General features: G+C 50.6%; 1 protein-coding gene across 5 annotated transcripts in view; it reads right to left on the reverse strand.

The window, feature by feature from the left end:
- LOC122250087 (cytohesin steppke) overlaps positions 1-25,326 on the reverse strand; it is a 138,998-nt gene that overhangs the window by 61,708 nt on the left and 51,964 nt on the right. For 2 of the 5 annotated variants that reach the window (XM_086551966.1, XM_086551967.1), the window contains exon 2: positions 21,714-22,359. The exons of 2 other annotated variants lie outside the window; for them this stretch is intronic. In XM_086551966.1, coding sequence (XP_086408092.1) covers positions 21,714-21,908 — 195 coding nt within the window. In that variant the 5' untranslated portion in view covers positions 21,909-22,359. Of the gene's footprint in view, positions 1-5,634; positions 5,747-21,713; positions 22,360-25,326 lie in introns of those variants that run through there. One more of the 5 variants, XM_043011405.2, reaches the window with a different exon arrangement.

The raw sequence follows: 25,326 nt of genomic DNA on the forward strand, positions 1-25,326 counted from the left end.
GAAAGGGAAGAGGGGAAGAGGGGAAGAGGGGAAGAGGGGAAGAGGGGGAGGGAAGGGGAAGGGGGAGGAGGATCTCATTCAAACCGGAAAAGTATAGCCAAAGATGATGAGAAGAAGAAGAAGAAGAGAGGGCCAAGTCACGGAACCCCTGACGGGTGTTGCCGAGTCCGAACCCGTCGAGGAAGCCCAAACGAGTCCTGCACGAGAATCCTTCGCGTTGTTTCCCGAGCCGAACGAGGCGAAGGGGGTCAAGAGCTCTCCTCCTCAACCCTCCTACAGCGCCACTGGCTCTCCCTCGGCACTGCAGAGGCACACTGCGGCGGAGGCGACGGCACCCTTCCCGCGCTGCCACACATCAAAACTTGCAACACCTTGCATTAAAAGTGGGAACCAGGAAGGCCGTTCTGTCGCGGGAAGTGTGTCTCCGCGACCGCCCCTTTCTGGGGAGTGTTCGATATTGCTCTAATAAGACCAAGAACTTCACAGTAGGCCTATGGAGAAACCCGCAAGGCGAGAGACGGATGCACGATTCCCAAGCATCGGGAGGCAAAGGCCATTTAAATCAGCGATCATTCCTCGCTCGGCGCGATGTCGGTCGAGAAAGGAGAACGTCACACACACGCAGACACACACACACACACAATCACACACACACACACACACACACACACACACACACACACACTTGCACACGCGCACGCAAACGAGCCGGACTCTCCACTGCCAAGGCCCAGGGGTCCCTGGCGGCGCCTGGAACCTGGCCAACCACCTGCTCCAGCCTGCCCGGGAAGGTGAAGGGGAGTGTACAGGTGGCTGGGGGAGAGGGGAGGAGAGGGAGGTAGAGGAGGGAGAAGGATGAAGAACTGGGGAGGGGAAGGAGGAGGGGAGAGGGGGAGAGGGGCGGAAGGAAGGAGGAGGATAAGAGAGAGAGAGAGAGAGAGAGAGAGAGAGAGAGAGAGAGAGAGAGAGAGAGAGAGAGAGAGAGAGAGAGAGAGAGAGAGAGAGAGAGAGAGAGAGAGAGAGAGAGTGAGAGAGAGATAGAGAGAGATAGAGAGAGAGAGAGAGAGAGAGAGAGAGAGAGAGAGAGAGAGAGAGAGAGAGAGAGAGAGAGAGAGAGAGAGAGAGAGAGAGAGAGAGAGAGAGAGAGAGAGACGGTGGGGCGAGCGAAGGTGCGGAATGCGGGGAGTGGGGTGACAGTGGGAGGGGAGGAGGGATGGAGGGGGGGGAGGGGTTAAGAGGAATGCAATGAATAGCGGAGAAGTTGCAAGATCGAGATGTTCCAGGAAGAACGGAGGAGAACAAAGAACGGATTCTGGAACAAGGTGTGTGTGTGTGTGGGGGGGGGGGAGACCAGACAATAATAACGAAGGAAGAGGCACTGCTCCTCGCACGTCCAGAAAAGGAATCAATTGCAACCAAAACAAATAAAAATAGTAACAACGCAGAAAGAGGAAGAGCCTTGAGATGGATGGATGGATAACCAGTGAGAAGACCTAACTGACTTTGACAAGTATATTTAATACAAGTTTATGAGGAGAGAGGTGAGGAGAGAGAGAGAGAGAGAGAGAGAGAGAGAGAGAGAGAGAGAGAGAGAGAGAGAGAGAGAGAGAGAGAGAGAGAGAGAGAGAGAGAGAGAGAGAGAGAGAGAGAGAGAGAGAGAGAGAGAGGAGAGAGAGAGAGAGAGAGAGCGAGAGAGAGAGAGAGAGAGAGAGAGAGGAGAGAGAGAGGAGAGAGAGAGGAGAGAGAGAGAGAGAAGAGAGAGAAGAGAGAGAAGAGAGAGGAGAGAGAGAAGAGAGAGGAGAGAGAGGTGAGAGAGGAGAGAGAGGTGAGAGAGGAGAGAGAGGAGAGAGAGGAGAGAGAGAGAGAGAGAGAGAGAGAGAGAGAGAGAGAGAGGGAGAGAGAGGGAGAGAGAGAGCGAGAGAAGAGAGAGAGAGAGAGAGAGAGAGGGGGAAGAGAGAAAAGAGAGAAAGAGGAGAGGAGAGAGAGAGAGAGAGAAAGAGGAGGAGAAGGAGAGAGAGAGGGAGAGAGAGAGAGAGAGAGAGAGAGAGAGAGAGAGAGAGAGAGAGAGAGAGAGAGAGAGAGAGAGAGAGATTCCAGGAAGTCACTCTCCTCCTCCTCCTCCTCCTCGCCTTCCATCCCCGAGTTCAGCCCCGCGGGGATGACCTTCCCACAGCATCCCGTGACCGCTAGTAACCGCAAATAGAAGGCTTTGCGTATTTCCCCAACCCCCATCCCCTCCTTTACCCCTATCCCAACCCTCCTATACCCCTACCCCCAACCCCTCCTATACCCCTTCCCCAACCCCTCCTATACCCCCTTCTACCAGCTCTTTCGTCGCCCCCCCCCCCCCACCCTTACCTCCCCACTCCCACCTCCACTAGTAATTGTGTGTATCAGCGCCCCACTCCCACAACCCTCTTACAAAATGGGGGAGGGGGGCAGTTGGGGAAGGTGTCACTCGAGAACCACAAAAGCAAGAGAGTGTCAAACGAGTGTCAAACGAGTGCCAAACTGACCTCGTTTCATGCCGTTTTTTTTTTTAAATATCATCGGGAAGAGAAAACACGACTTCTGCTCTTACGAAAGATTACCAAAAAAAAAAAAAAAAGGAGAGAGAAAGAAGAAAGAAACTGGCGAGTAGAAATATAAAACTCGTCATGCAGAACTTTAACGGCCTGGCAATTCAATAACACGATTCCTGCACGAAATATCAACTCCAATAATGTTATCAATAAGGGGAGAGAAAGAGAGAGAGAGAGAGAGAGAGAGAGAGAGAGAGAGAGAGAGAGAGAGAGAGAGAGAGAGAGAGAGAGAGAGAGAGAGAGAGAGAGAGAGAGAGAGAGAGAGAGAGAGAGAGGGAGGGAGAGAGAGAGAGTGTGTGTGTGTATGTGTGTGTCCGTTTCCTTATAAAAAAGCATGGCGCTGACATGACAAGTATGAAACGGAAAGCAATCCAAGGAGGCTCAGGTGGGCATGCCAGGAGAGTCATGCGCGTCATGCAGGGTCATGCGTGGCGGGTCATGCGTGACCATGGTGAACTCAGTAATGAACTGGGTTTATGGATGCTTGACCGACACATGCGCACGCACGCACGGACGCACACACACATAGACATAAACACAGACAAACAAACAAACACAAAAAAGACAAGACAAAAATAGAAGAAGAAAGAAGAAGAAGAAGAGAACAGACGAAGAAAAACACCAACAAAAGGACGAAGAAGAACAAGAAGAAAGAGGAGGAGGAGAATGGAGCTCACTTCAAACGGCTGCCCTCCACGCACAATCCCATCCAATAACATCAAACGAGAATTGCCTCTCAAGTGAAAAAAGCGAAAAAGAAAAAAAAAAACCTTTTTTAAAATAAAGTCACCTCGTCATTGTAAAGAGCTTTTTTTTCTTCTTCTTCTCGAGTGACTTAAATGGCTCTATAATCGATGGATATATTGAGAGAAAAATATTCATTTCGCTTCTCGCTTTACACGAAGAAGAAATAATGAACTGGGGATGCTTGTTTGGCTGTTGTTCGTCCTCTTTCCCCTTTCGTTTCTGACCCCTTTTTTCCTCCGCGTTTCCTGTACAGATACATAACACATACACACACACATACACACACACACACACACACAAACAGTTTCTCTCTCTCTCTCTCTCTCTCTCTCTCTCTCTCTCTCTCTCTCTCTCTCTCTCTCTCTCCCCCTCTCTCTGTCACACACGCAAAGCCTGACATTATATCTTGATCTCCGATGAATTAGGTGATATTGTGCTACAATCGTCCTTCATTGCAACCTATGTATAGCTGGTCATCAAAGCTTGGGAAAAAACAATAGAAAGCAAGATGGTATTCAACGCGTGTAGATACATATGAGCGTGTACACGTGAGAGAGAGAGAGAGAGAGAGAGAGAGAGAGAGAGAGAGAGAGAGAGAGAGAGAGAGAGAGAGAGAGAGAGAGAGAGAGAGAGAGAGAGATACTTGTGAGGCGCGAAGAGCGGGCGTGAGCGTGTGAGAGCGTGGGCGTGAAGCGAGTCGTGCCGTGCAGTGGGCCGTGCTGTCGTGCTTTGGCCCTTCCTCGCTGCCGCGTTATTCCGTTCAACGCCAATTCTGGCCACTTGACTGCTATTCGCCTGGTCAAATGCCCCTCCCCCCTCCCCCTCCCCCTCCCGAGACAAATCTGATCTTTAAACCTCGAGCTTGATTCCCCTCCGTCTCCCCACCCCTCCCCTCCTACCTGTCCCTGTGTGTGAAGCATTATATATTGTAGGGAAGGGAGAGGGAGGGGGGCGGAGTGACAATCCCTGAAACGTGTGTCAACGAGGGTGCAACAAACGCGAGTGTTTGCACGATGGTGATACTGTTAAATCAATAAAGGAAGCTAAAGCGAAGATAAACATGCACCTGCTAAACACAAACAAACAGACAATAAATATGAACAAACACAAATGGACAAGCAGGAACAGACGCTGACGCACAAAAGGGTGAATACATACACAAGCAAGCACACGTCGAGGATTGAGTGCAGTGCAACAGGAATCCGTCTCATAAAGAGGATGTCCACAGCCACCTATCCTAGCACCTAGACCCTGTGCCCCATTCGTCCATTAGGAAGCTCTACTTAAATGTATTATGGCCGTTGCCAGGCCTGAGGGAGTGCATCTTTATCCGTATAGACATACACACACCTGCAGCTGCAATTACGCGCGCGCGCGTGCGCTGATTGATAGTTTTTCTTGTTTATTTCCAGCGCACATCGATCCCGTTCCTCTTCCGATGGAGGCACCTTAGCACGACACAAACCAGCGCCTGTTTTCCGCCATTAAAAACCATGCTGCACAACCATGGGCGCTACTGCGATGACGTAAATCCAGTATTGAATTTCCAGCAGGAGGGCGGGGTGGCCGAGAAGCTGTAGCTCAGTGCATCTCGCGCCCCCGTGTCACGAGGTGATGAAAGTTGCGGCTTCCTCGGCGTCATGATATCTCAGTCGACGCCACACTCGAACGCACACACACGAACGCACACACACGCACGCACGCACGCACGCACCCCCTGCCTCTCGATCGCGAATCCTTTCTGATGATGAGGCTCGACCCACAATTACGCAATCGTGTTTCAGTCTCCCTCCACTCAGGAGGAAGTTTCCTTTGTTAGGAGTTTTGCATCGATTCCCGTGCAAATTTATTGCAATGGGAGGTTTCCCCGCAAGATCACCACGCACCACAGGAGCGTGCATGCTCCAACATGTGACCTGCTTCGCCGTCGCCTCCCGTTCCTCCTCCTCATCACATCGAAACACTCGTAAACAGGTCACTCATCACCACACTTCCTCGTGCCACCACCCCGCGACACGGCAGCTCCCACGACCTGGCAGCAGAGGAAGAGGAGAAGGGATGGGAAGGGAAGGGAAGGGATGGGAAGGGAAGTCTCCGAATCACCGTCACGGAATCACCATTCACTTCCTCGATAAACTCAGCTGATCGTCTCCCGCAGACAATAACAAACCTCCTTCGTGTCTCGTCTTCCCGCTTCCTCGCAATGTTGCACACATCCTGTTTCCTGGTCTCGTTTCACTTAGCTTCCCCTCCTCTTCCTCCTCCTCCTCCGCCACTCTCCAAACACCACACCGTAATCACTCACTCGTCCTTGCTACGAGTCGCACACGAGCTCTAAGTCTACGCGAACACGGAAGGCGGGTAAGTCACGGCCGGTCTCGTCACCGTCTGTGTACCAACTGGCCAGCGAGGGTGCGAGCGGGCGGGCGGGCGGGCGGCCGGGAGGGCTCGGGGGCGCTGCGCTAGGAGGAGGCAGGAGGCAGGAGGCAGGAGGGAGGGGGGCGAAGGGCGGGCAGGAGGGGAGGGGGAAGAGGAGGCCAGAGGGAGAGTCGGTCCAGAGAGAGAGTCTGTTCTCTTAGACTGGGTCCTGCCACGGTCAGGGCCACTCGCCGCCCCTCCCCCTGCATTGTCTGTGTTTGTCTGCGTCTGACTTTGGGCTGTGTATGCCAGCCCGCATTATGTGATCACCAAAATAAAACTCCTCAAAATGACGAATCTGCGCACAAATAAAACAATGCAAATATGCGGCCATGGATAAAAAAAAAGAAAAAAGAAAAAAAGGTTTCACCCGCCACCACAGTGGCTTCCTGAAGGTTGCATATGAAACGCAGGCCATTTTTCCCGAAGACCAGCTTGCATGTGGCAGAAGCATGGCCAAAGCAACGGATTTCCCACATTCCTCCCCCTTACCAACATATGCCATGTTGTGTCCATATGCCACGTTGCATGGCACCAAAGATAAGCGCTTCCCTCCAAGTGCATGGGCTACAGGAGCGCGACCTTACCGCTGACCTTACGCCTGTCAGTCAAAGGGCAGCGAGATGGCGCGAGGCCGCAGTCACACGCCGACACCGTCCATGTGCCTTCCAAGATTCAAATAAATATATATATTCCCACACCTACCTGGCCAGACAACTCCCGTAGCCGAAGACAGGGGGAGAGCCAAGCAGGAGGGGGGGGGGGGGATATAGGGGCTCGCCACGCGCACTACAAGCGCACGTGCAGCAACCACACCCTACAACCAAAGCTACCTTTGACAACCCCCGTCTCTCGCTTCTCCTACTCCATCCTATTGCCAAGAACCCCCCCCCCCTCGCCCCCGCCCCCCAACCCAACCAAACACATCCGCCCCGCGAAACAATGGCACTCGACTGCAACAAAACCAGCATGCTCTGACGTCAAACAATCAGCATTAGTACGATGATTGCGCAAACATTTATCAAGCACCGACAGGATTTCGAATGCTTGAGGGAGGCCCCGCCGTGTGCTCGCCCTCCTCAACGCACGGGCGGGTCCTGCTCTTGGCTATTAGAGTTTTTTTTTCCCTCTCCCGTCAAGGGTAAACAAAAGGCTTTTCTTGAGCACTCGGATCGCTAGGGCGCGCGTTTTGGGAGGGGGGAAGGGGGGAAGAAGGGAGAAGAAGGGAGGAAGAGTGTGGAAGGGGGGAGGGGAAGTAGTGTGAGAGAGGAGGGGAAAAAGTTGATGAGGGTGTGGAAGGGAAGGGAGTAGAAGGGAGAGAGGAAAGAAAGAGTATGAGGAAAGGGGGTGAGGAAGGAAGGAGGGTAGGATGCCACAGATCTGGACCAGGGGAAAGAGACCGAGAATGGCAGTGAGGATATAATAAAAAGGGAAGTGAGAGAGACACGTAAAAATGGGAAGTAGTAAAAGGTTGAAAGAAAATCAATACTTGGTATTAATAAGATAGAATCCCCTGGACTGACTCACCCAGCCACAAATAGCCACACAAAAGGTCATAGTTTGCCAATAATGTATCGAGAGAGAGAGAGAGAGAGAGAGAGAGAGAGAGAGAGAGAGAGAGAGAGAGAGAGAGAGAGAGAGAGAGAGAGAGAGAGAGAGAGAGAGAGAGAGAGAGAGACTCCGAACAGGAAGGGTAGGAAGGAAGGTCGCGCGTCCATACGCAGGTCGCAGGCAAGGTAAGAGGAAACGCGGGGTGAATGGCGGCGACCAACGTACAGCTTAGAGAGGGAGGAGGGAGGAGGGAGGAGGAGAGAGGAGGGAGGAGAGAGGAGGAGGGAGGAGGTGGTGGGGGTGAGAGTGAGGGGGAATGTGAATGGAGGAAGGAGGGGAGAAGAAGTAGGGGGAAGGGGAGTGTGTGAACATGAATAGGGGAGGGAAGAAGGAAGGGAGGAGGGAGAAGGGCTGTGAATGAATGCAAATAAGGAAAGGAGAAAGAGAAGGAGAGAGGGAGGGGCAAACAAACGTCCGTTGAGGCCCGTCCTTCACATGGCATCAAGTGTCTCTCCTGATCCTTCGCGAAGACCCCTGCGGACTCAGCTCAGCTCTCCGATTCCCTCAACGGCTTTCGGGAGTCCCGCCAAAAGGGATAGCCAGACAAACAGACAGACAGACAGGCACACACAGACAGACCATGTAAACAATACCGCTACGTGTGTCTGTCTTGTACGTCTGTCAGTCAGTCAGTCAGTCTGCGTCTCTCTCTCCTACATCGATCCCGCCAACGGTTCCTCCGTTAACAAAATGAAGTGTGGGCGACGGTATGTATGTAACCGCACCTCCGCCGCCCACGCCCACATCCATACGGGCGTCCCTCGACCCACACAACGTCCCCGGGTCAGGTAGAAGGTGACCCAAGGATTCGTTCCTCGCGCAGGATCCCGACCCGCGATGCCATTCAACATCCTGGCCACATCCTTCCCGCCCGATCCCACCTGCCTCCTCCTTCTGAGTTACCTTCGGCCTTGCGCACCTCTTCTCTCTCTCTCTCTCTCTCTCTCTCTCTCTCTCTCTCTCTCTCTCTCTCTCTCTCTCTCTCCCTCTCTCTCTCTCTCTCTCTCCCTTATCCGGGACTTCCAATAAACCAAATAAAGCAAAAGAGAAAGAGATAAAAAAAAAATAATAATAATTAAAAAATAAAAAATAAAAAAATATAATAAATCGCTCATCGCCCTTGCCCCCTCCTCTCCGTTCTCTTCCCCTCCCCCTCCCCGTCCCATTGGCCCCGCTACTTCCACACGTGCCAGCCAGGTAATTCGAGGCTGCGTTCCAGGTACCCGGATGGCTGGTGACGTCATCCCCTCCCCTCGGCCTCCTCGTCGTCGTCGTCCTCCTCCTCCTCCTGGTCACCTCGCCTCGCCCTTGCAGCTTGGTATCTGTGTCCGATGGTTACCCGGCTGGGTTACCAATGAGGCTGGCCGCACCGGCGGAATACCCAACGACCAAGGAATATCCACCCGAGTCTTCCTCTGTGAACTGTATTATGGAAATGCGCACATGCTCTTTTTATTTTGTTTATAGATCTATATATAGATTCACACATATTTGTCCTATCTATTTTTAACTGTCATTTGTTTTATATAAATTGGCATATACTTTTTTTTTCCCTTTTATCATTCGTTTCATATAAATTGACATATGCTTTTTCCACCTACCTTTTAACTATCGTTCGCATAACTCAGATCTGAATATTCTTTTTTCGATCCATCTTTAAAACTATCATTCATTATTGACGCCGCATCACGAACCAGCCAGCAGCCAGTCGACGCGTTCCCATATAAATTGGGAAAGCGGAACCAAATTAACTTTTCCCGTCCATCCATCAGAGCACCTGTCCGCCGAGAGGAAAAAGAGGACCCCGCGGCCGCAGCGCCACCGCAACACGACGGAGACGCAGGCGGCACTTACGACGAAGGCGTCAAAGAAGAAAGGAAGGAAATCGAATAGAGAATGAAAAATACGCGAGGAAGGAGACGACGGGGAAGAAGCAGATAATGATGAAGGAAATACGTGGAACGCACATAACGGGCAGATAGAGCAACGATCTAACAACCACCCAGTCAAAGAATTAAGAAGGAAATGAGAGCAAGGCGAAATTCCAACAGAGAAGGAAAAACCACAAGGAGCAAGACGATTTTCCTTGTCCTGCCCCTCGTGTGAAGCGCCTCCGAGCGTCCCGCGGCACGAAAGACGGCCTGCGAGCATCTGCCGGCCTGCCTCGCGCATTCCTCGGATAATGACGCCTTCCTAAAGAGGATGTCGGGCGATTCCGCGGCCTTACAAGGGCGGGCCGTGACAAGGACGCCGCCCAGGACGCTGATAACGAGGGTGTGTTTACATCGCCCTCGCTGGACAAGGCATGCAGACCCTCCAGCCCCTCACCCCCTCCCCCTCCAGTCCCGCAGGCACGATGGATGGGCGAGCGGGCGGATGAGTGATGACAAGCGGAGAACTCCATTCCGAGTGAGCGAGTACATGCGGCGCCGAGGGTCGTGGGAATGAGACGGAGAGAGAGAGAGAGAGAGAGAGAGAGAGAGAGAGAGAGAGAGAGAGAGAGAGAGAGAGAGAGAGAGAGAGAGAGAGAGAGAGAGAGGGGGGGAGGAGGAGAGAGAGAGAGAGGGGGAGAGAGGGAGGAGAGAGAGGGGGAGAGAGAGGGGAGAGAGGGGGAGGAGGGGAGAGAGAGAGAGAGAGAGAGAGAGAGGGAGAGAGAGAGAGAGAGAGAGAGAGAGAGAGAGAGAGAGAGAGAGAGAGAGAGGAGAGAGGAGAGAGAGAGAGAGAGAGAGAGAGAGAGAGAGAGAGAGAGGAGAGAGAGAGAGGAGAGAGAGAGAGAGAGAGAGAGAGAGAGAGGAGAGAGAGAGGAGAGAGAGGAGAGAGAGAGAGAGAGAGAGGAGAGAGAGAGGAGAGAGAGAGGAGAGAGAGAGAGAGAGAGAGAAGGAATCTTCCATCGAAGAATACCTCCTGTCGGTGAAAGCCCCACATCGCCGTTGCATCCCAATTTCAACTGCCATCACGACCCATTATCTCCCCCCCCCCTCCCGCCCTACCCATTATCTCGCCCCGTACCCGCTGCTCTCTCCTGACAGACGCAGCCGTGAGTGGAACCTAAGCGCCGACAGTCCTTCCATGAGTCCTCCGCCACAGCACGTACGGCACTTGCAACAGTCCGGTCCGCGGCGTGCCCGGCATGCATACCCATCCCGGCGTTCGTGCCCCTTGCCGTTCCCGCGCGGTGTTATGCCCGGGTCGTGCATGACGTCAAGGACTTTCCTTCGGTCACCAGGTCAACGCTCATCTGGCAAGGGACACCGCGCATGACGTCAGGCGACTGACGGAATCTACCAACGTCACCGGCATTATGGCATTCGCCTTTCTCTATGCAACAGGCGAGCACATGCAAAACCTATGCACCCGAGCTTCCGAATAAAGAAAACCGCACCATATATGAACAAACACACACACACACGCACACACACAGGAATACAGACACAAACAAACACAGACAGGAACATGGATACTAATCTCAGCGGCAACAGTCCTTCCTTATTCCCCACTCCCCACATTTACCCAAACCTTCCCATCGACTTACCGTAATTAGCTAACGGCTTTGCTCCACCACGGCTGACGATGGGCTACTGAGCGTGCGTGCAAGCGAGTGTATACATGAACGCACATACATACACGCATGCATACACAAACACACACACACACACATAGAGAGAGAGAGAGAGAGAGAGAGAGAGAGAGAGAGAGAGAGAGAGAGAGAGAGAGAGAGGAGAGAGAGAGAGAGAGAGAGGAGGGAGAGAGGAAGAGAGAGAGAGAGAGAGAGAGAGAGAGAGAGAGAGAGAGAGAGAGAGAGAGAGAGAGAGAGAGAGAGAGAGAGAGAGAGAGAGAGAGAGAGAGAGAGAGAGAGAGAGAGAGAGAGAGAGAGAGAGAGAGAGAGAGAGAGAGAGACCATCATCCTCCGCGTAATTAGGTGAACATGTAGGGCAGCTTCTCACGGGTCGCAAATTTCCCCTGTACGGAGGCAAGGAGAGGCGACGTGAGGAGAGAGGCAGAGAGGGAGGGGTTTGGGGGGGGGGCAGGTAGAGGATAGAGGGAGAAAGAGGAGAGAGAGAAGGGAAAAGAGGCGAAGGAGGGGAGAAGGGAAAATAAAGGAATGGGAGAATATGGAAGTGGAAGACGAAGAAGGAAGGAGACCCAGGTGAAAAAAAAATAAATAAATAAAAGACGAAGAAGAAAAAAATAGGAGAAACAAAAGGGCGAGCATAAGGAAGCACCAGAGAGAAAGCAAAAAACCCAAAACAAAGACAAAGCGAAAAGATAAAGCAAGAAGACAGCTGTAGAAGATAAGGCGACGAGTCCAAGACAACGCAGTGGCGTCCGGAATGTAAGCCAACGCGTGTCGCATCCAGAGTATTGCAAAATGCAATGAGGCAATTAGTTCGAGGATTCGTGCAATTGCAACCGTAAGTCCTGTTGTTGCGAAAACATGCTAACAAGATGATTTCCTCCGCTTCTGTTACACGGTCAATATTACGAGTCATAATAACGGCACTAAAATCGACGAGAAATAACAACAACAACAACGACAACAGTATCATAATCATTCATAAAATCACTCTCTGTCCCACGGAGGCCACAGGAAAAAGACGTAAAAATTATGAATAAAAAAAAAAAAAAAATAAAATAAAAAATAAATAAATAAACAAAAAGCGCATGTGTGGCAGCAGAGATACCCAACGCGATACCATCTCCCCTTTGGCGCGTACCTGTGTCTCCGGAGGGATGGATGACCCTCTATTACGCCCTCCTGGGCCTTGATACCCTTCGATAAGCTAGGGGGAGGGGGAAGGGGGAAGGGAACGTGCCTCCCCCCCTCCGTTCCTTTTCCTCACCGAAGAGTGTATCTAATACTATTTTCCATTATGCATATTTCTACTCTTTGTTTATTCTAAAAAAAAATCTTCTTCTTCTTCTTCTTCTTCTTCTCCTTCTCCTTCTGCTCCTCCCTATTCACATCCTCCTCCTCCTCCTTCTCCCTCTTCATATCCTTCTCCCTCTCCTTCAAAGGCCGTCCCCGTCTAGCCTCACCATGCAAGCCATCACCTGGCGGTCCTTCACAATAAGCGGGGAGCCACTTCGCCCAGCGCTTGAAAGCTAAAAGAGGAACGGATCCTGACATAGAGAGGGAGAGGGAGAGGGAGAGGGAGAAGGAGGAGAAGTGAGGGAGGGGAAAAGGGGAGGGAGAGAGAGAAAGTGAAAGAAAGAGAAAGAAACAGGCAGGCAGACAGACTGATAAAGACTGAGATAAGAAAAAGAGAAAACAGAGAGAGGCCGACAAAGACGGAGAGAGGGAGAGAAGGGACAACGGGAGAGGGAGGGAGGGAGGGAGGGAGAGAGGACAGAGGAGAGAGGAGAGAGAGGAGCGAAAGGGGGGGGGGGGGCAGGGAGCACAGAGGACGAGGGAGAGGAGTGAGAAAGCGGATTTAGCTGGACAGGACGTTTCTTGTGTTTACACTTGGCTCGCTCTTTGAACTCTCAAGGCCGCCTCCTTCTTAATCTTGTGGAGAGCAAAAGTGCGTGCGTGTGAGTGTGTGTGTGCGTGCGGGTGCGTAAATCTGTAAACAAGTGTGGATTTGGATGTGCTTGAATGTGTTTGCGTTTGTTTGTCTGAAAAGTGAGTGAATTGAGTGAGTGAGTGGGTGAGTGAGTGTGGATGAGTGAGTGAGCGTGCGTACACGTACAAATAAACAAACACACATCTATTACAGACATAAGTACATACATACCCCCCAAACGATTATGATCATCTCATCACCCAGACCCCTCCCCCCTCTCTCCCCCGCCCACCACCCCTGTGTGAAGCACGCCCACGCCACGTAATTAACACCATCGATAAAGCCCGCCTCCCCTATTAGGACATCCCCTAAAGCAAAATCTAAATGGGGGAGCAGGAGGAGAGGAGGAGGAGAGGAGGAGGAGGAGGAGGAGGAGGAGGAGAGGGAGAGGGGGGAGGGAGAGGAGGAGAGGAGAGGAGAGGGGGAGAGGGAGAGAAGAGGGAGGGGGAGGGGAGGGGAGGGGAGGGGGAGGGAGAGAAGAAGGAGGGGGGAGGGGAGGGGAGGGGGGTTAAGGTACACACCCCCTGAGGTAGACACAATTACACACTAACTTGCTCAGAAGGCGATGAGGTGCCCGCCTGGAGTGAGGAGGTAGGCCTATAATCTAGGACTACGTCGGGTGTGTAGGGAGGGGCGGGGAAGGGAGGGGAGGGTATGGGAAGGGAGGAGAGGATAGGGTAGAACAGGGAAGGGGAGGAGGGGAGAAAAGGGGAGGGGGAAGGGAAAAAGTCTCGCAAATTTATGGAGCACATTTCGGACCAACGGAAATGATACCCATGAGCGAGGGCCGATGATTACCCGAGGCGTCCAAGATGAAAAAGATGAAGAACAAGAAGAAAAAGAAAAAGAAAAAGAAAAAGAAAAAGAAGAAGAAGAACAAGGTAAATAGGGGGAAAAAGAGAAAGAGGAAGAAGGAGAAAGAAGAAAAAAGAAAAAGAAAGGAAAAGACGAAGAATTTGAAGAAGAAAAAAAAAAACCGAAGAGGAAGAAGAAGAACAGAAAGAAGAGGAGAGGGAAGTTAATGGGCCTTTCAGCGCGACGGCAAAAGGGTGTTCCCGGACAGCGTAGGACTCAGCAGGTGACAGAACTATTAAGGAGTTTCCACCTCAAAGTCAAACTGCCATGGGAGTATATATATAAAAAAAGGTCGAGCTATAGTGTAAGGGAGGAAAAAAACAAAGTCATGAATGAGAGAATGAGAAATAATAATAATAATAATAATAACAATGATAAATACCACTGGCAAATAGGACTTTACCTATGAAAATAAGAATAATAAAAAAAAAATATATATGGAAATAACTACCAACAAATCACATAGAACTAAAATAGAGAGATAGCAAAAGCGATCAAAAACACTACGGAAATCACACCAACACAATCGCTTCCCCGACCACCACCCGTTTTCTTTCGCACGGTTACGAGGGAGACTCAACTAAAAATCGCACTGCCGATCGTTTCTCCCTTATTTTTTAAAATTAAAAGTTCATGACCTCACGAGTCCAAGAACTTTTGACACAGGAAGGATTCTTGGTCGCCACACAGGAAGAGAATAAGTGAATAACATGCAACTGCCCCGACCGGATGGATGTGACAGGACGCACATTCACTGAATTTCAAGTAAAAATAATAAAAAAAAAGAACAAAAACAAAGGCTTCCGAAAACATAAGAGGAAAAATTATAAAGTTCGAGGAAAATAATACAAACTTCTCAACCACAAGTTGGAAGGACTTACCTTGCGCGCTAACTCCACGAAAAACAGAAATAACGGGAACACTCACCTGAAAAAAAAAGATAAAATCAAATTAGTATTAGCATCAAAACTTGGAATAATAGGTAGTAAAATCGAAAACAGAGCAGAATTGTATAGAATTTCTCTCTTTCTCTCTCTCTCTCTCTCTCTCTCTCTCTCTCTCTCTCTCTCTCTCTCTCTCTCTCTCTCTCTCTCTCTCTCTCTCTCACACACACACACACACAAACACACCCGTTTAAAGATTTAAACGGTGGCAGGACTTGTGACGTCATCACTACGTCATCGTCGTAACGGCGGGCGACGCGATGATTCATAAGCCTCGTACACGGAATAGTGCGCCCACACACGCCCACCGGCCAGAGTACACCCCAACCCCACCCCACCCCCTCCCATGCCAACCTAATCTTTTCTTTTATCTTCTTCTTCTTTATCTCCTGCTTCTGATATCTATTCATCAATTCTATTTTGATGGTGTAAAAAATAGACTTCGATCTATAAAGATGAGAAATCCGAGAAATCAGAGAAAGAAAACAAGAAAAAGAAAAAGAAAGAAACAGAACTTTGCAGAGTCACGGATCATATGCGTGCAATACTGCATGATCCGCTCATTCACTTGTCCTCGTTTATGATCGTGTTACGTCACCGAACTGTCAATAACGATATAACGGTCGTTTTGATAGGACCCGCGAATTCAAACGCGATGAAGTAAAAACCAGTGAAGGAAAGAAAAAGAAAACAAAAGAAAGAGAGAAAAAGAGAGATAAAGAGAGAATTGAGAGAGAGAGAGAGAGAGAGAGAGAGAGAGAGAGAGAGAGAGAGAGAGAGAGAGAGAGAGAGAGAGAGAGAGAGAGAGAGAGAGAGAGAGAGAGAGAGAGAGAAGAATTCTTAATCTTAGACGATGGCGGTCTAGTATATTTTTTCAGTCGATGTAAAGGGTAAGTTGCGGTTTCAATGCGTGCAGAGGATGCTAAATGAGAAAAGGAAAAAAGAAGAGGAAAATCAAACGAGAAAAAATAGGAGACGGAGAAGAGGAAAAATCGAGTAGAAATTGGCGACTACCGAGACAATAAAGAGATAGATTCCAAGAAGTGAGAGGAAAAAAGAGGCCGCTTTTCTTTCCAACAGACATGAACGAAATGTATAAACAGAAAATGCTAAAAAGAATGAAGAAAAAGTCTAAGAAGAAGAGGTCGCACTCTCTCTCCCCCTCCCACCCCTCCCCCCGCCAAACCATCGTCAGGTCAAGCAAGCAAGCAAACGAGCGAGCGAGTGCGTGCGTCCTCCGATGAATCCCCTCTCACCCCACGACCATGCCTCCGGCCATCTTGCATGACCAGGCATGCACTGATAACGCCATGAAGTCATGATCTCGAATTAATCGAATACTAAAAATACGCCATTACTAAGAGCCCCGTACCCCCTGAAGGAAGGCAAGTGAAGCAATGCCGTGTTGCGTCACCAGTAAACATAATTACATAAATATATAATTCTTACAAAACAAGTAAATAATAACGAATGGAGGAGACGCGAATAACTGCCTTGCAAGTCTGCGATGTCGTCACACCGCCTTCACCCGTCATGACAGGGGAAAACTGACAGACATTAATAAATAACAAGATGCTCGAGAGACTGCAGTGCGAGGTTTAAACGGTTCAATGACCTTACCCAATCGCAGGCCCATGATGACACTCAATAGGCCTATCAAAGCCCAACAGGAGACTCGAAGGCAGGTCATGCGCATGAAATGACCGGCTCGTAAAGCTACTACTATGGAGAGTCGTTTCAACGTTTCAGTGAGTTCCTTTAATCGTCCTTCGAGTGGAGAGAGACAGAGAGAGAGAGAGAGAGAGAGAGAGAGAGAGAGAGAGAGAGAGAGAGAGAGAGAGAGAGAGAGAGAGGGAGAGAGAGAGAGAGAGAGAGAGGGAGGGAGGGGGGGGGGAATGAAAGAGAGAGATTGCGAAGGAGGGTAGGAGGGAAAGGGAGGAAGAGGCATGGTAAGAGGAGCAGAGAGAGAAAGGGAGGGAGAGAGAGAAGAGAGAGAGAAGAGAGAGAGGGGAGAGGGAGGGAGGGAGGAGTGAGAGAGACAGAGAGACAAAGCTCATCCATGGCATCTCCCAAGTCACATGTAGGAAGCAGGCCGCCGCAGACCCCTCTCACCGCGGGTGCCATGACGACGCATCGGGACATCCGGCCGTGTGCGTTCGCCGTCACGATTCCCCAAGGATTACCTCGCGCGTGTGCCCACAAACGTGCATGTGTACACGTGTTCCCGGCGGATTGTTCTCATGCGCGCGTCCGTCCTTCCTTCCTCCCCCGTCCGCATGACTCAACGGGGTCCACGTGTTCGCAACGGTCGTTCCCGGCATCCCCCCCCCCATCCCACCCACCCCGCCGACACCTTCCACCCCCTCCCCTCCCATCCCCCCTCTTCCCCCACGTGGACTGCCTCCCACGATATGAAGGATGAAAAAGAGGAAGGACACATGAAGGTGGGTATGAGGGAGTATGAAGACATAGGCTAGGGTGGGGTGGGGTGGGGTGAGTTGGGGTGGATGGGGGGAGGGGATCCTGATCGTAGCTGAAACTACCCCGAGCCGATCTTCTTTGATAATTCCTAGTTAATTACTTGTCATTCGCAAGGCTGACGAGGTTGCTGTCTCCGCGGCCCCTCTGGCGCTATCTATCTGAGACGCATGAGTCATAAAAATCAAAATCTGACCGAGCCAAATCCTTCGAAAGTGGAATCTGCACTGCTCTGGCAACTCCTGTACCTGCCACCCCGCACCACATGGCACCACATGGCGTCCTACCCTCGCCAGCCGCCCACGATGAGACAGCCACATGTCAGCGCGGCACAGACATGGCGCAGGAGGGAAGGAGGGAAGGAGGGAGGGGGGGGAGGGGGGAGAAGGAAATTCTACCAGCCCTCATTCCCTCCCTCCCTCCCTCTCCCTGCCCCTCTCCCTCACCCTTACACTTCTTATGTCAAGGTTCTCTCGCTTGGGGAAAAAAAACTGGGCGTACCATATTCGTTGTGGTGCAATGACCTTTTGCCCTCTCCTTAAGCGTCACACCGCCGTCACTGTAATCAAGCATCACCATCTGCGCCACCATCGCCGGCAACGCACCATCGTTATCACCATTATCATCAGCATCAGCATCACCACCACCAAACCGGCACAGAGATGATTCCCTTTTAGACCGGCTAGCCAGAAGCCTCAAAACCAGTGTCTTGTCTTGGTATGAAAGTTCCTCTGTTAACCCCGTTCTGTGTTCATTGTGCGCGCCCTTCTACCCCGCCCACCTCCACCCCCACCCCCCACACCCCTACCCCCTGCCATGCACAGCCCGTGGCCTTTGCTACTACTCGCCGCCGCCCATCACCCGGGGGAGTGGAGACCCATTTGATGGAAGGGAAAATGACATGCCACCGGGGGCCACTTCTGGACAACACCTGCATGGAACGAGTCCGGACGCTAGATACCTGTGGCAACAATGCATATGGAATCGCCGATAAACAGATATTCATCGTCTGGCTGTAAGCACACCTGGACATTGGTGTACGTCTGACCACCTGTAGAATGTGTGATATCCCGGTCTGATACGATCCAGCGGCCCGGCGGCACATGCGCAATATCAGGTGGTCATTATCATGCGCTCATGCAGGTAACGCCTACACATCTGGGCCACGTGTGTACAGGGGAGGCTAAACGCATTCACACCTGGCCTATAAACCATATGAATCGACACCTGCTGAAAAAACAACAACTGGTATGGTTTCCTCTGACTACAGGACGTCTGTTCCTACAAAGGGCCACATCAGAGACGGACCACAAATGGTATACCCCCCCCTCCCTTCCCTACTCATCCCCTCACCGCTGTTGGCAGCAGGGCATTTCCTTCAAAACCACATGTTCTTGCCTGTCTGATTCCCCGTTTTGATGCCCCCCATCTCCTTCCTCCAACACCCCACCCATCCCCACCCCCTAGGGAAAATTCCCCTTCTGTTCCCCTTCCTAAAGCAACTCACCCCCACCCTATGCCCTCGCCCTCCTCCTCTTCCCCTTTCTCTCCTCACATTCGCCTTCCCCCTCCCTCTTCCCTTCCTCCCTCCTCTTCTCTTTACTCATTCCTCCCTCCCCTTTCCCTCTCCCCTCCTCTTTCGTCCCTCCAGTTCCCCTTCCTCCCTTCCTTTGCCGGCTGAAATGAGGCCCCAAGCGCGAAGTCCAACCCCGCCACGCAGAGCAAAGCATGTCCGAAACACCGAAAAAGTGAGTGGAAAAAAAGAGATAAAATATACACCAACAAGCCGGTCATTCATGGCTCACCACTCAACTCGTCTCTCTTAGAAGGAACCAACGCTTTATTAGATCCATTTATAGTGTATAGATGTATTATCCTATGTATGTGTATATGCAATTATATGTATATGTATATGTATATAAAAAAAAAAAAAAAAAAAAAAAAAAAAATATATATATATATATATATAAATATATATATATATATATATATATATATATATATATATATATATATATATATATATATATATATATATATATAAATATATATAACACACACACACACACACACACACACACACACACACACACACACACACACACACACACGCTCTCTCTCTCTCTCTCTCCACCCTGGCTGGTCTTCCTTCTTCCTTGTCCCTTCCATTCCCTCCGTAATAATATCCTGCGACACCCCCCTTCGCCACAAATAGCCACAACTTCCGCCTCACTTGGGAAGGGGTTGAAGCTGTAGGAGAGGAGGGGAGGGGGAGGGAGGGAGGGAGACGAGGATCATGGCACTAATCTTCGTGGCACTAATTATATACCCCCCCCTTTTCCCTCTCCGCCCGTGACTCAATCCTATTTTTTTTTTACTTTCCCGTTTGGTCTCTCCCCCGTTCAACTTACCCCCCTCAGGCTCTCCTCTTACCCTCAGGCTCTTCTGCAAGTCGTCCCCCCTCCACCCCCCCTTTACCCCAGCCCTCCAGTCGTCCGGAACTGCCAGTCCTCTACTTGTTTACCCCCCAATCCCCCCCCCCCTCCTTTTTATATTCCTCATTACATGTGGAATAAACATGTAATGTTCTCCTTCTTTTCCTCCTCTCCCTCCTCCTCCTCCTCCTTTTCTTCTTCCTCCTCCACCTCCTTTTCTTCTTCTTCTTCTTCTTCTTCTTCTTCTTCTTCTTCTTCTTCTTCTTCTTCTTCTTCTTCTTCTTCTTCTTCTTCTTCTTCCTCCTCCTCCTTTTCCTTCTCCTCCTCCTCCTTTTCTTCCTCCTCCTCCTCCTCCTCCTCCTTTTCTTCTTCCTCCTCCTCCTCCTCCTTTTCTTCCTCCTCCTCCTCCTCCTTTTCTTCCTCCTCCTCCTCCTCCTCCTCCTCCTTTTCTTCCTCCTCCTTCTCCTTCTCCTCCTCCTTCTTTTCTTCTTCCTCCTCCTCCTCCTCCTTCTTCTTCTTTTCTTCTTCTTCTTCTTCTTCTTCCTCCTTCTCCTCCTCCCCCATGGCACCTTGTCCCTTACCCTCCCCCATAACAATTTTATCTCTCGGAATTGAACCTGCTTCTTATCACAGTCCCTGCTGATCGGCGAGATAACGCTTGTGTCGTGTGACGTCAGCACAGGAGACACACCGATAAGCGCCACGAATTCCTCACTCGCGGCGAGGCGGTAGATAAACAACACCTACACCACCCACGCACGCACGAACGCACGCAATGCACGCGGGAGTTAACCTACTTTTGTTTCACTCACTTACTCACTTACTCACTCACTCACTCACTCACTCACTCAATCTCTCTCTCTCTCTCTCTCTCTCTCTCTCTCTCTCTCTCTCTCTCTCTCTCTCTCTCTCTCTCTCTCTAACCGCGACCCATATGAGGTGCGGTATACGGCAGATATCGCTCACGCCCCCATACTTGTTTTTAATCTTTTTCTTTAATCTTATCAATCCGCGATACGATTCCTCCTGTCAATCATCTATCCCTTCGTCTTCTTACTGTCCCAAAATCTATCCTATTTTCAGCCTTTCTTCGACCAGCCATCATCATAATTCGATATTATTCATACAATGTCCGTGATAGAAGCTACACTACTATCCAATCCTTTTAGAACAAACAAACAAGCAAAGCTCCAAAGAATAATGATAAGAATGGGGAATAATAATAAACATAAAAAAAAAAAAAAAAAAATAATAATAATAATAAAAAATAAAAACGAAGAAAGACCTCTAAAGATCTACTTAAAATAAGAAAACGGCAACTGATGTAGAAAAAAAAGGTAAAAAAGAGTCTGAATAACTTTCTGGATAACTTTTCACAACGTAGCGAAGTTATCTAGCCTCGTTTACACCTTTTTGTCAAAACGACCCCTGTTTATTCCACATTCTTATTCTATCCTGTTTATATCCTGCTCATCCTGCTACGTTCAAGCGTACCGATCCCCCCTTCGGTTAGCAAACCCACGGACGATCCCTTTGAAAAGAAGTCTTGCAATTCTAGCCAAGAGGCAACACGCCACTGGCGTCATCACGACCGACCAGCGGCAGGCGTTTCGCGGAAAGCGCATATCGCACGACGGGGGGAAGGAAGGAGGGAGGGAGGGAAGGGGGGGGTATTTATCCGGATCAACTGTGATATTGATTCCTACGTTAAACATGGAATGGAATGCTTCTCAGCTCAGAGGCGATCAAGCGCTAAATGTAATACTGACTGCATCGTCTACAGTCAGCGCTGCTATTACAAAATGGAATCATACTACAAAATATCATATGTAAAATAAAAGAGTCATTCTCCTCAAAAAGAAAAATAATAATACAAAGAAATATCAATAAAATGATGACAATAACAATAATGATAATGATAATAACAACAGTAATAAAACCAAGAAAATCAAAGGACGCAGACCACAAAGCCAGCTCCCGAAAGAGAGAGAGAGAGAGAGAGAGAGACGCTCCCCTCCGAGGCCAGCCCGAGCTACGCAAGGAAGAAGGCGGCAGCGGAAGAGGCCGCCGAGGACGTACTCTTTTGAAGTCATCGCCGAGGTCCCGCAGGTCGAGGAAGGAGCGCGATTGGCGGTGCGACACGAGGCTCACGGGCGTGACGGAGGTGGCCGCCACGCCGAAGAACAGGTCGGAGAGGTTGCCCCGTTGCTGTTGCTTCTTCTTCTTGTTGGCGCCCCTCCGGAGGGTCAGGTACCCTCGGATCGTGGACGTCATGTTGGCACGCTTTCTATCGCACTCTCCTGCTCCCTCTCGCTCGCGATTCACTTAGCGAGCACTCTTATTCACACTAAAAGATATTTTCCCCCTCGCCTCCAGTTCACACGAGACGCACTCGCAGCTGGGTTTACCGGCGAGCGATCACCAATGTCACTAAACAAGGTCACAGGACGTGGCTGCCCTCTAGGTGACGCCGGACATCCCCGCTACGTCGGTCGGGCGCGTCCAGGTAGGCGACGCGACGCTAGTCCACACCGGATCTCGGCCAGGTGAGGCCCAGCATCTTGGTGCGGGATCATCTCTCGGGGATGAGGCCTTTCACGTTACTCATTTTCATTCACAAATAGGTACAGGACAATGCACTGAGTAGCACAGTTCAACACAGGATAATTTACTGGGGAACACACTTCAGTATAGGATAATCTACTGAATCGCACAGTTCAACACTCTGTAACCAAGAACACAATCAATATAATACGAGTATCTAAACGTAAACAAATAAAGTACACAACCAGTGTGCTTGCTTGCACATACAGCCCAAAGTGCCTTGGTAACTTTACAAGCATGCATGTTGTTCAATGTGCTTTCACGTCCCCAGGGCAGGACTAGCCAGGTAGGAGCGTCAAGCAGCCCTGCCTGGAAGGATTTCACTCCCAACATTGCATTCCGGAGGATTCATTTCTCTTCCATCTTCCACCCCTCGCCCTTGGCAGCCCTTCTTCTACGCCTCTCTATTCTACCTTCCTTTAACGCTCTCTCCCTCTTCCTGTCTCCCTTCCCTTCCTCTCCCTCCCCTTCATCGTTTCCCTTTCCCCATTTCTCCTCCCTGCTTCTTTCTTTCCACTCTTTCTGCCCTCCCTCTCCCTCTCCCCCTTCCCTTCCTCTCCCTCCCTCCCTCCCTCCCTCCCTCCCGACCCCAAAGCGTGCCGCCAAGGAGGACATCTCAGCGCCTCTCCGAGATGAGCCACGAGGTCCCATTCCTCAGCCGTCACCGCGCCCCTTGTAAGGATCGGCCGCGTCATCGTCGGGCATCGCGGCGGCCTCCGAGGGCGAGGGAAACTGATACGCCCTGCGCTGCCACTCACGAAGGGGCGTGAGAGGGAAGGGGAGGGAAGGGGAGGGAATGGGGTAGAAGGAGAGAAGAGGAGGAGTTGAGGGAGGAGGAGGAGGAAGAGGAGGAGGAGAAGGAATAGGAGGAGGAGGAGGAGGAGGAGGAGGAGGAATAGGAGGAGAAGGAGGAGGAATAGGAGGAGGAGGAAGAGAAAGAAGAGAAGGACGAGCAAGAGGGAAAGTAGGAGGAGGAAGAGGAAGGAGGAGGAGGAGGAGGAGGAAGAGGATGATAAACACGGGGAGGAAGAGGGCGACGACGGCGGCAACGTGGAGGAGGAGGCGGAAGACATAGCGGTGGACGAGGGGCTGGTATAACCGAACAAAAGCCAAGAAGAGGAAGAAGAGGAGAGGAAGCACACGATAACGCGTGCACGAAGCCTCCGGCGAAAAAGTAACAAAACATGAGTGACGTGTAACGCAGGGCGGGCAAGCAAATCTGATGAGAGACAGGCAAAAACGAACTAACCCCCTCCCTCTCTTACTCTTACTCTCTCTCTCTCTTATTCACTCACCCACTTCTCTATTCACTCACCCACTTCTCTATTCACTCATCCACTACCTCACTCACTCACCCACTTACTCACTCTCACCACACCAAGGGTCCTTTGCACGATACCCGGAGAGCGCGAGGTCACATGCACGCACCATTTAAATCCCATTTTGGCTGTGCATGACAAAGCTGAAGCCCTTGCAAAGAATGCGAACACCAATTCGATTGAGTATTATATAAGAACAAAAGCAGAATCAATAAGAATGTCGCCGGCGATAACAGCAACAACAGAGAGAGAGAAGATAAAACAGGCAATGAATGCGGGGAAGAGAGATATAATTAAAATCTTCTTCTTCCTCTTCTCTCCACTCGTACTCCTACTCCTTTCCCCCCCCCTTCCCCCCTCCTCTACCTCTACCTCCTCCTCTTATCCCCATTCCTCCTCCTTCTTCTCCATCCTATCCTCCTCTACCCTCCCTCCACCCGCCACCCTCCACCCTCCACCCTCCTCCTCCTCCTCCTCCTCCTGCTCCTCCTCCGGCCGCCCCCCTCGCTCTCCGCCCCCGCGCCGCGTACCAAACTCCTGAGGTAGTAACCCGTACGAGCTCTTGTCCTTCTCTTATCTCTGTCCACCTGCTTGCCTCGCCTTGTTTCTACCTGCTCGCTCTCGTCTCCTCTGCTCTGCTCCTTAATTTGTTTCCGTTCTTTGTGTCTCTATTTTTTTTCTCTACTTCCTGCCTACTATCTCCTTCCCTCTGCCTGTGCGTGTGTGTCTCTGCCTCTGTCTGTCTGTCTGTCTATGTCTCTCTCTCTCTCTCTTCCACCCATGTCATCTGACGGCTTGTCTTTCTTTGACAGTCTGTCTAGCATTTAACTTTTATCTGGTTATCTGTTCGTGTGCCCGATCTGCATGCCTGCACGTCTTATCGAATTTGTTTTTCGTCGTATTATCTTTCTGTCTTTTCTACCTGTCTCCGTACGTATGTTTGTCTGAACAATATGTAAGAGTGCGTTCGTATTTTTGTTATGTGTGTATGTGTGTGTGTGTGTGTGTGTGTGTGTGTGTGTGTGTGTGTGTGTGTGTGTGTGTGTGTGTGTGTGTGTGTGACTGTGCGCACGTATGCATATGACACGACTCAAAAGTTCGTTCTCAATTGTCTGCCTGTCTGTCTGTTTGCGTGCCCGTCTCTTTCTTACCTGGCTTGTGTCACCCGACCTGCCAGCCTGTCACTGCCCATCTCTCCCTTCCTCTTACCCATCAGAGCCTCACTTGACACACTTGCCTTTGTCCCCTTCTCTATCCTCTGCCGCCTGTCTATCTCTATCATCTATCTACCTGTTCTCCACTCTTGTCTCATCCGTTACTCGGCGGTTCTTACCCTTTCCCTTGTCTGCCTCATTCGACTTTCTTATTCATATTCATTCTCATTCTCTCTCTCTCCCTCCCCTTCTTCCTCTCTACCTGATCTGTTAATTAGTAGGAGAACAGCTGAATGACGGGTAAAATAGGGGAGGGGGTAACGGTATATCAAGGGGAGGGGGAGATGAGTGGGCGTGGAGGGAAGGGTATTAGTACAATAATTGGAGGGGCACGGAAGGGAAGGGGGGAGAGGGAGAGGGAGAGAGGGGGAGGCGGGACGAATTAAAAGGTGGTCTATGCAGAAAAGAGGAGGAGGAAGAGAGCAAAAGGAAGAAGAAACAAAATAGAAAGAAGATGAGGAGGAAAAAAATAAGGACGAAGAGGGAGAGGGAGAAGCAGAAGAAATAAAAAAGGATGGGGATGAGCACGGGGAAGGGAGAAAAAAGGAAGGCGAA

This window comes from Penaeus japonicus, unplaced genomic scaffold (genome assembly GCF_977035675.1).
Source record: "Penaeus japonicus unplaced genomic scaffold, GWHDUDI00000001_assembly GWHDUDI00000026, whole genome shotgun sequence".
NCBI lineage: Eukaryota > Metazoa > Arthropoda > Malacostraca > Decapoda > Penaeidae > Penaeus > Penaeus japonicus.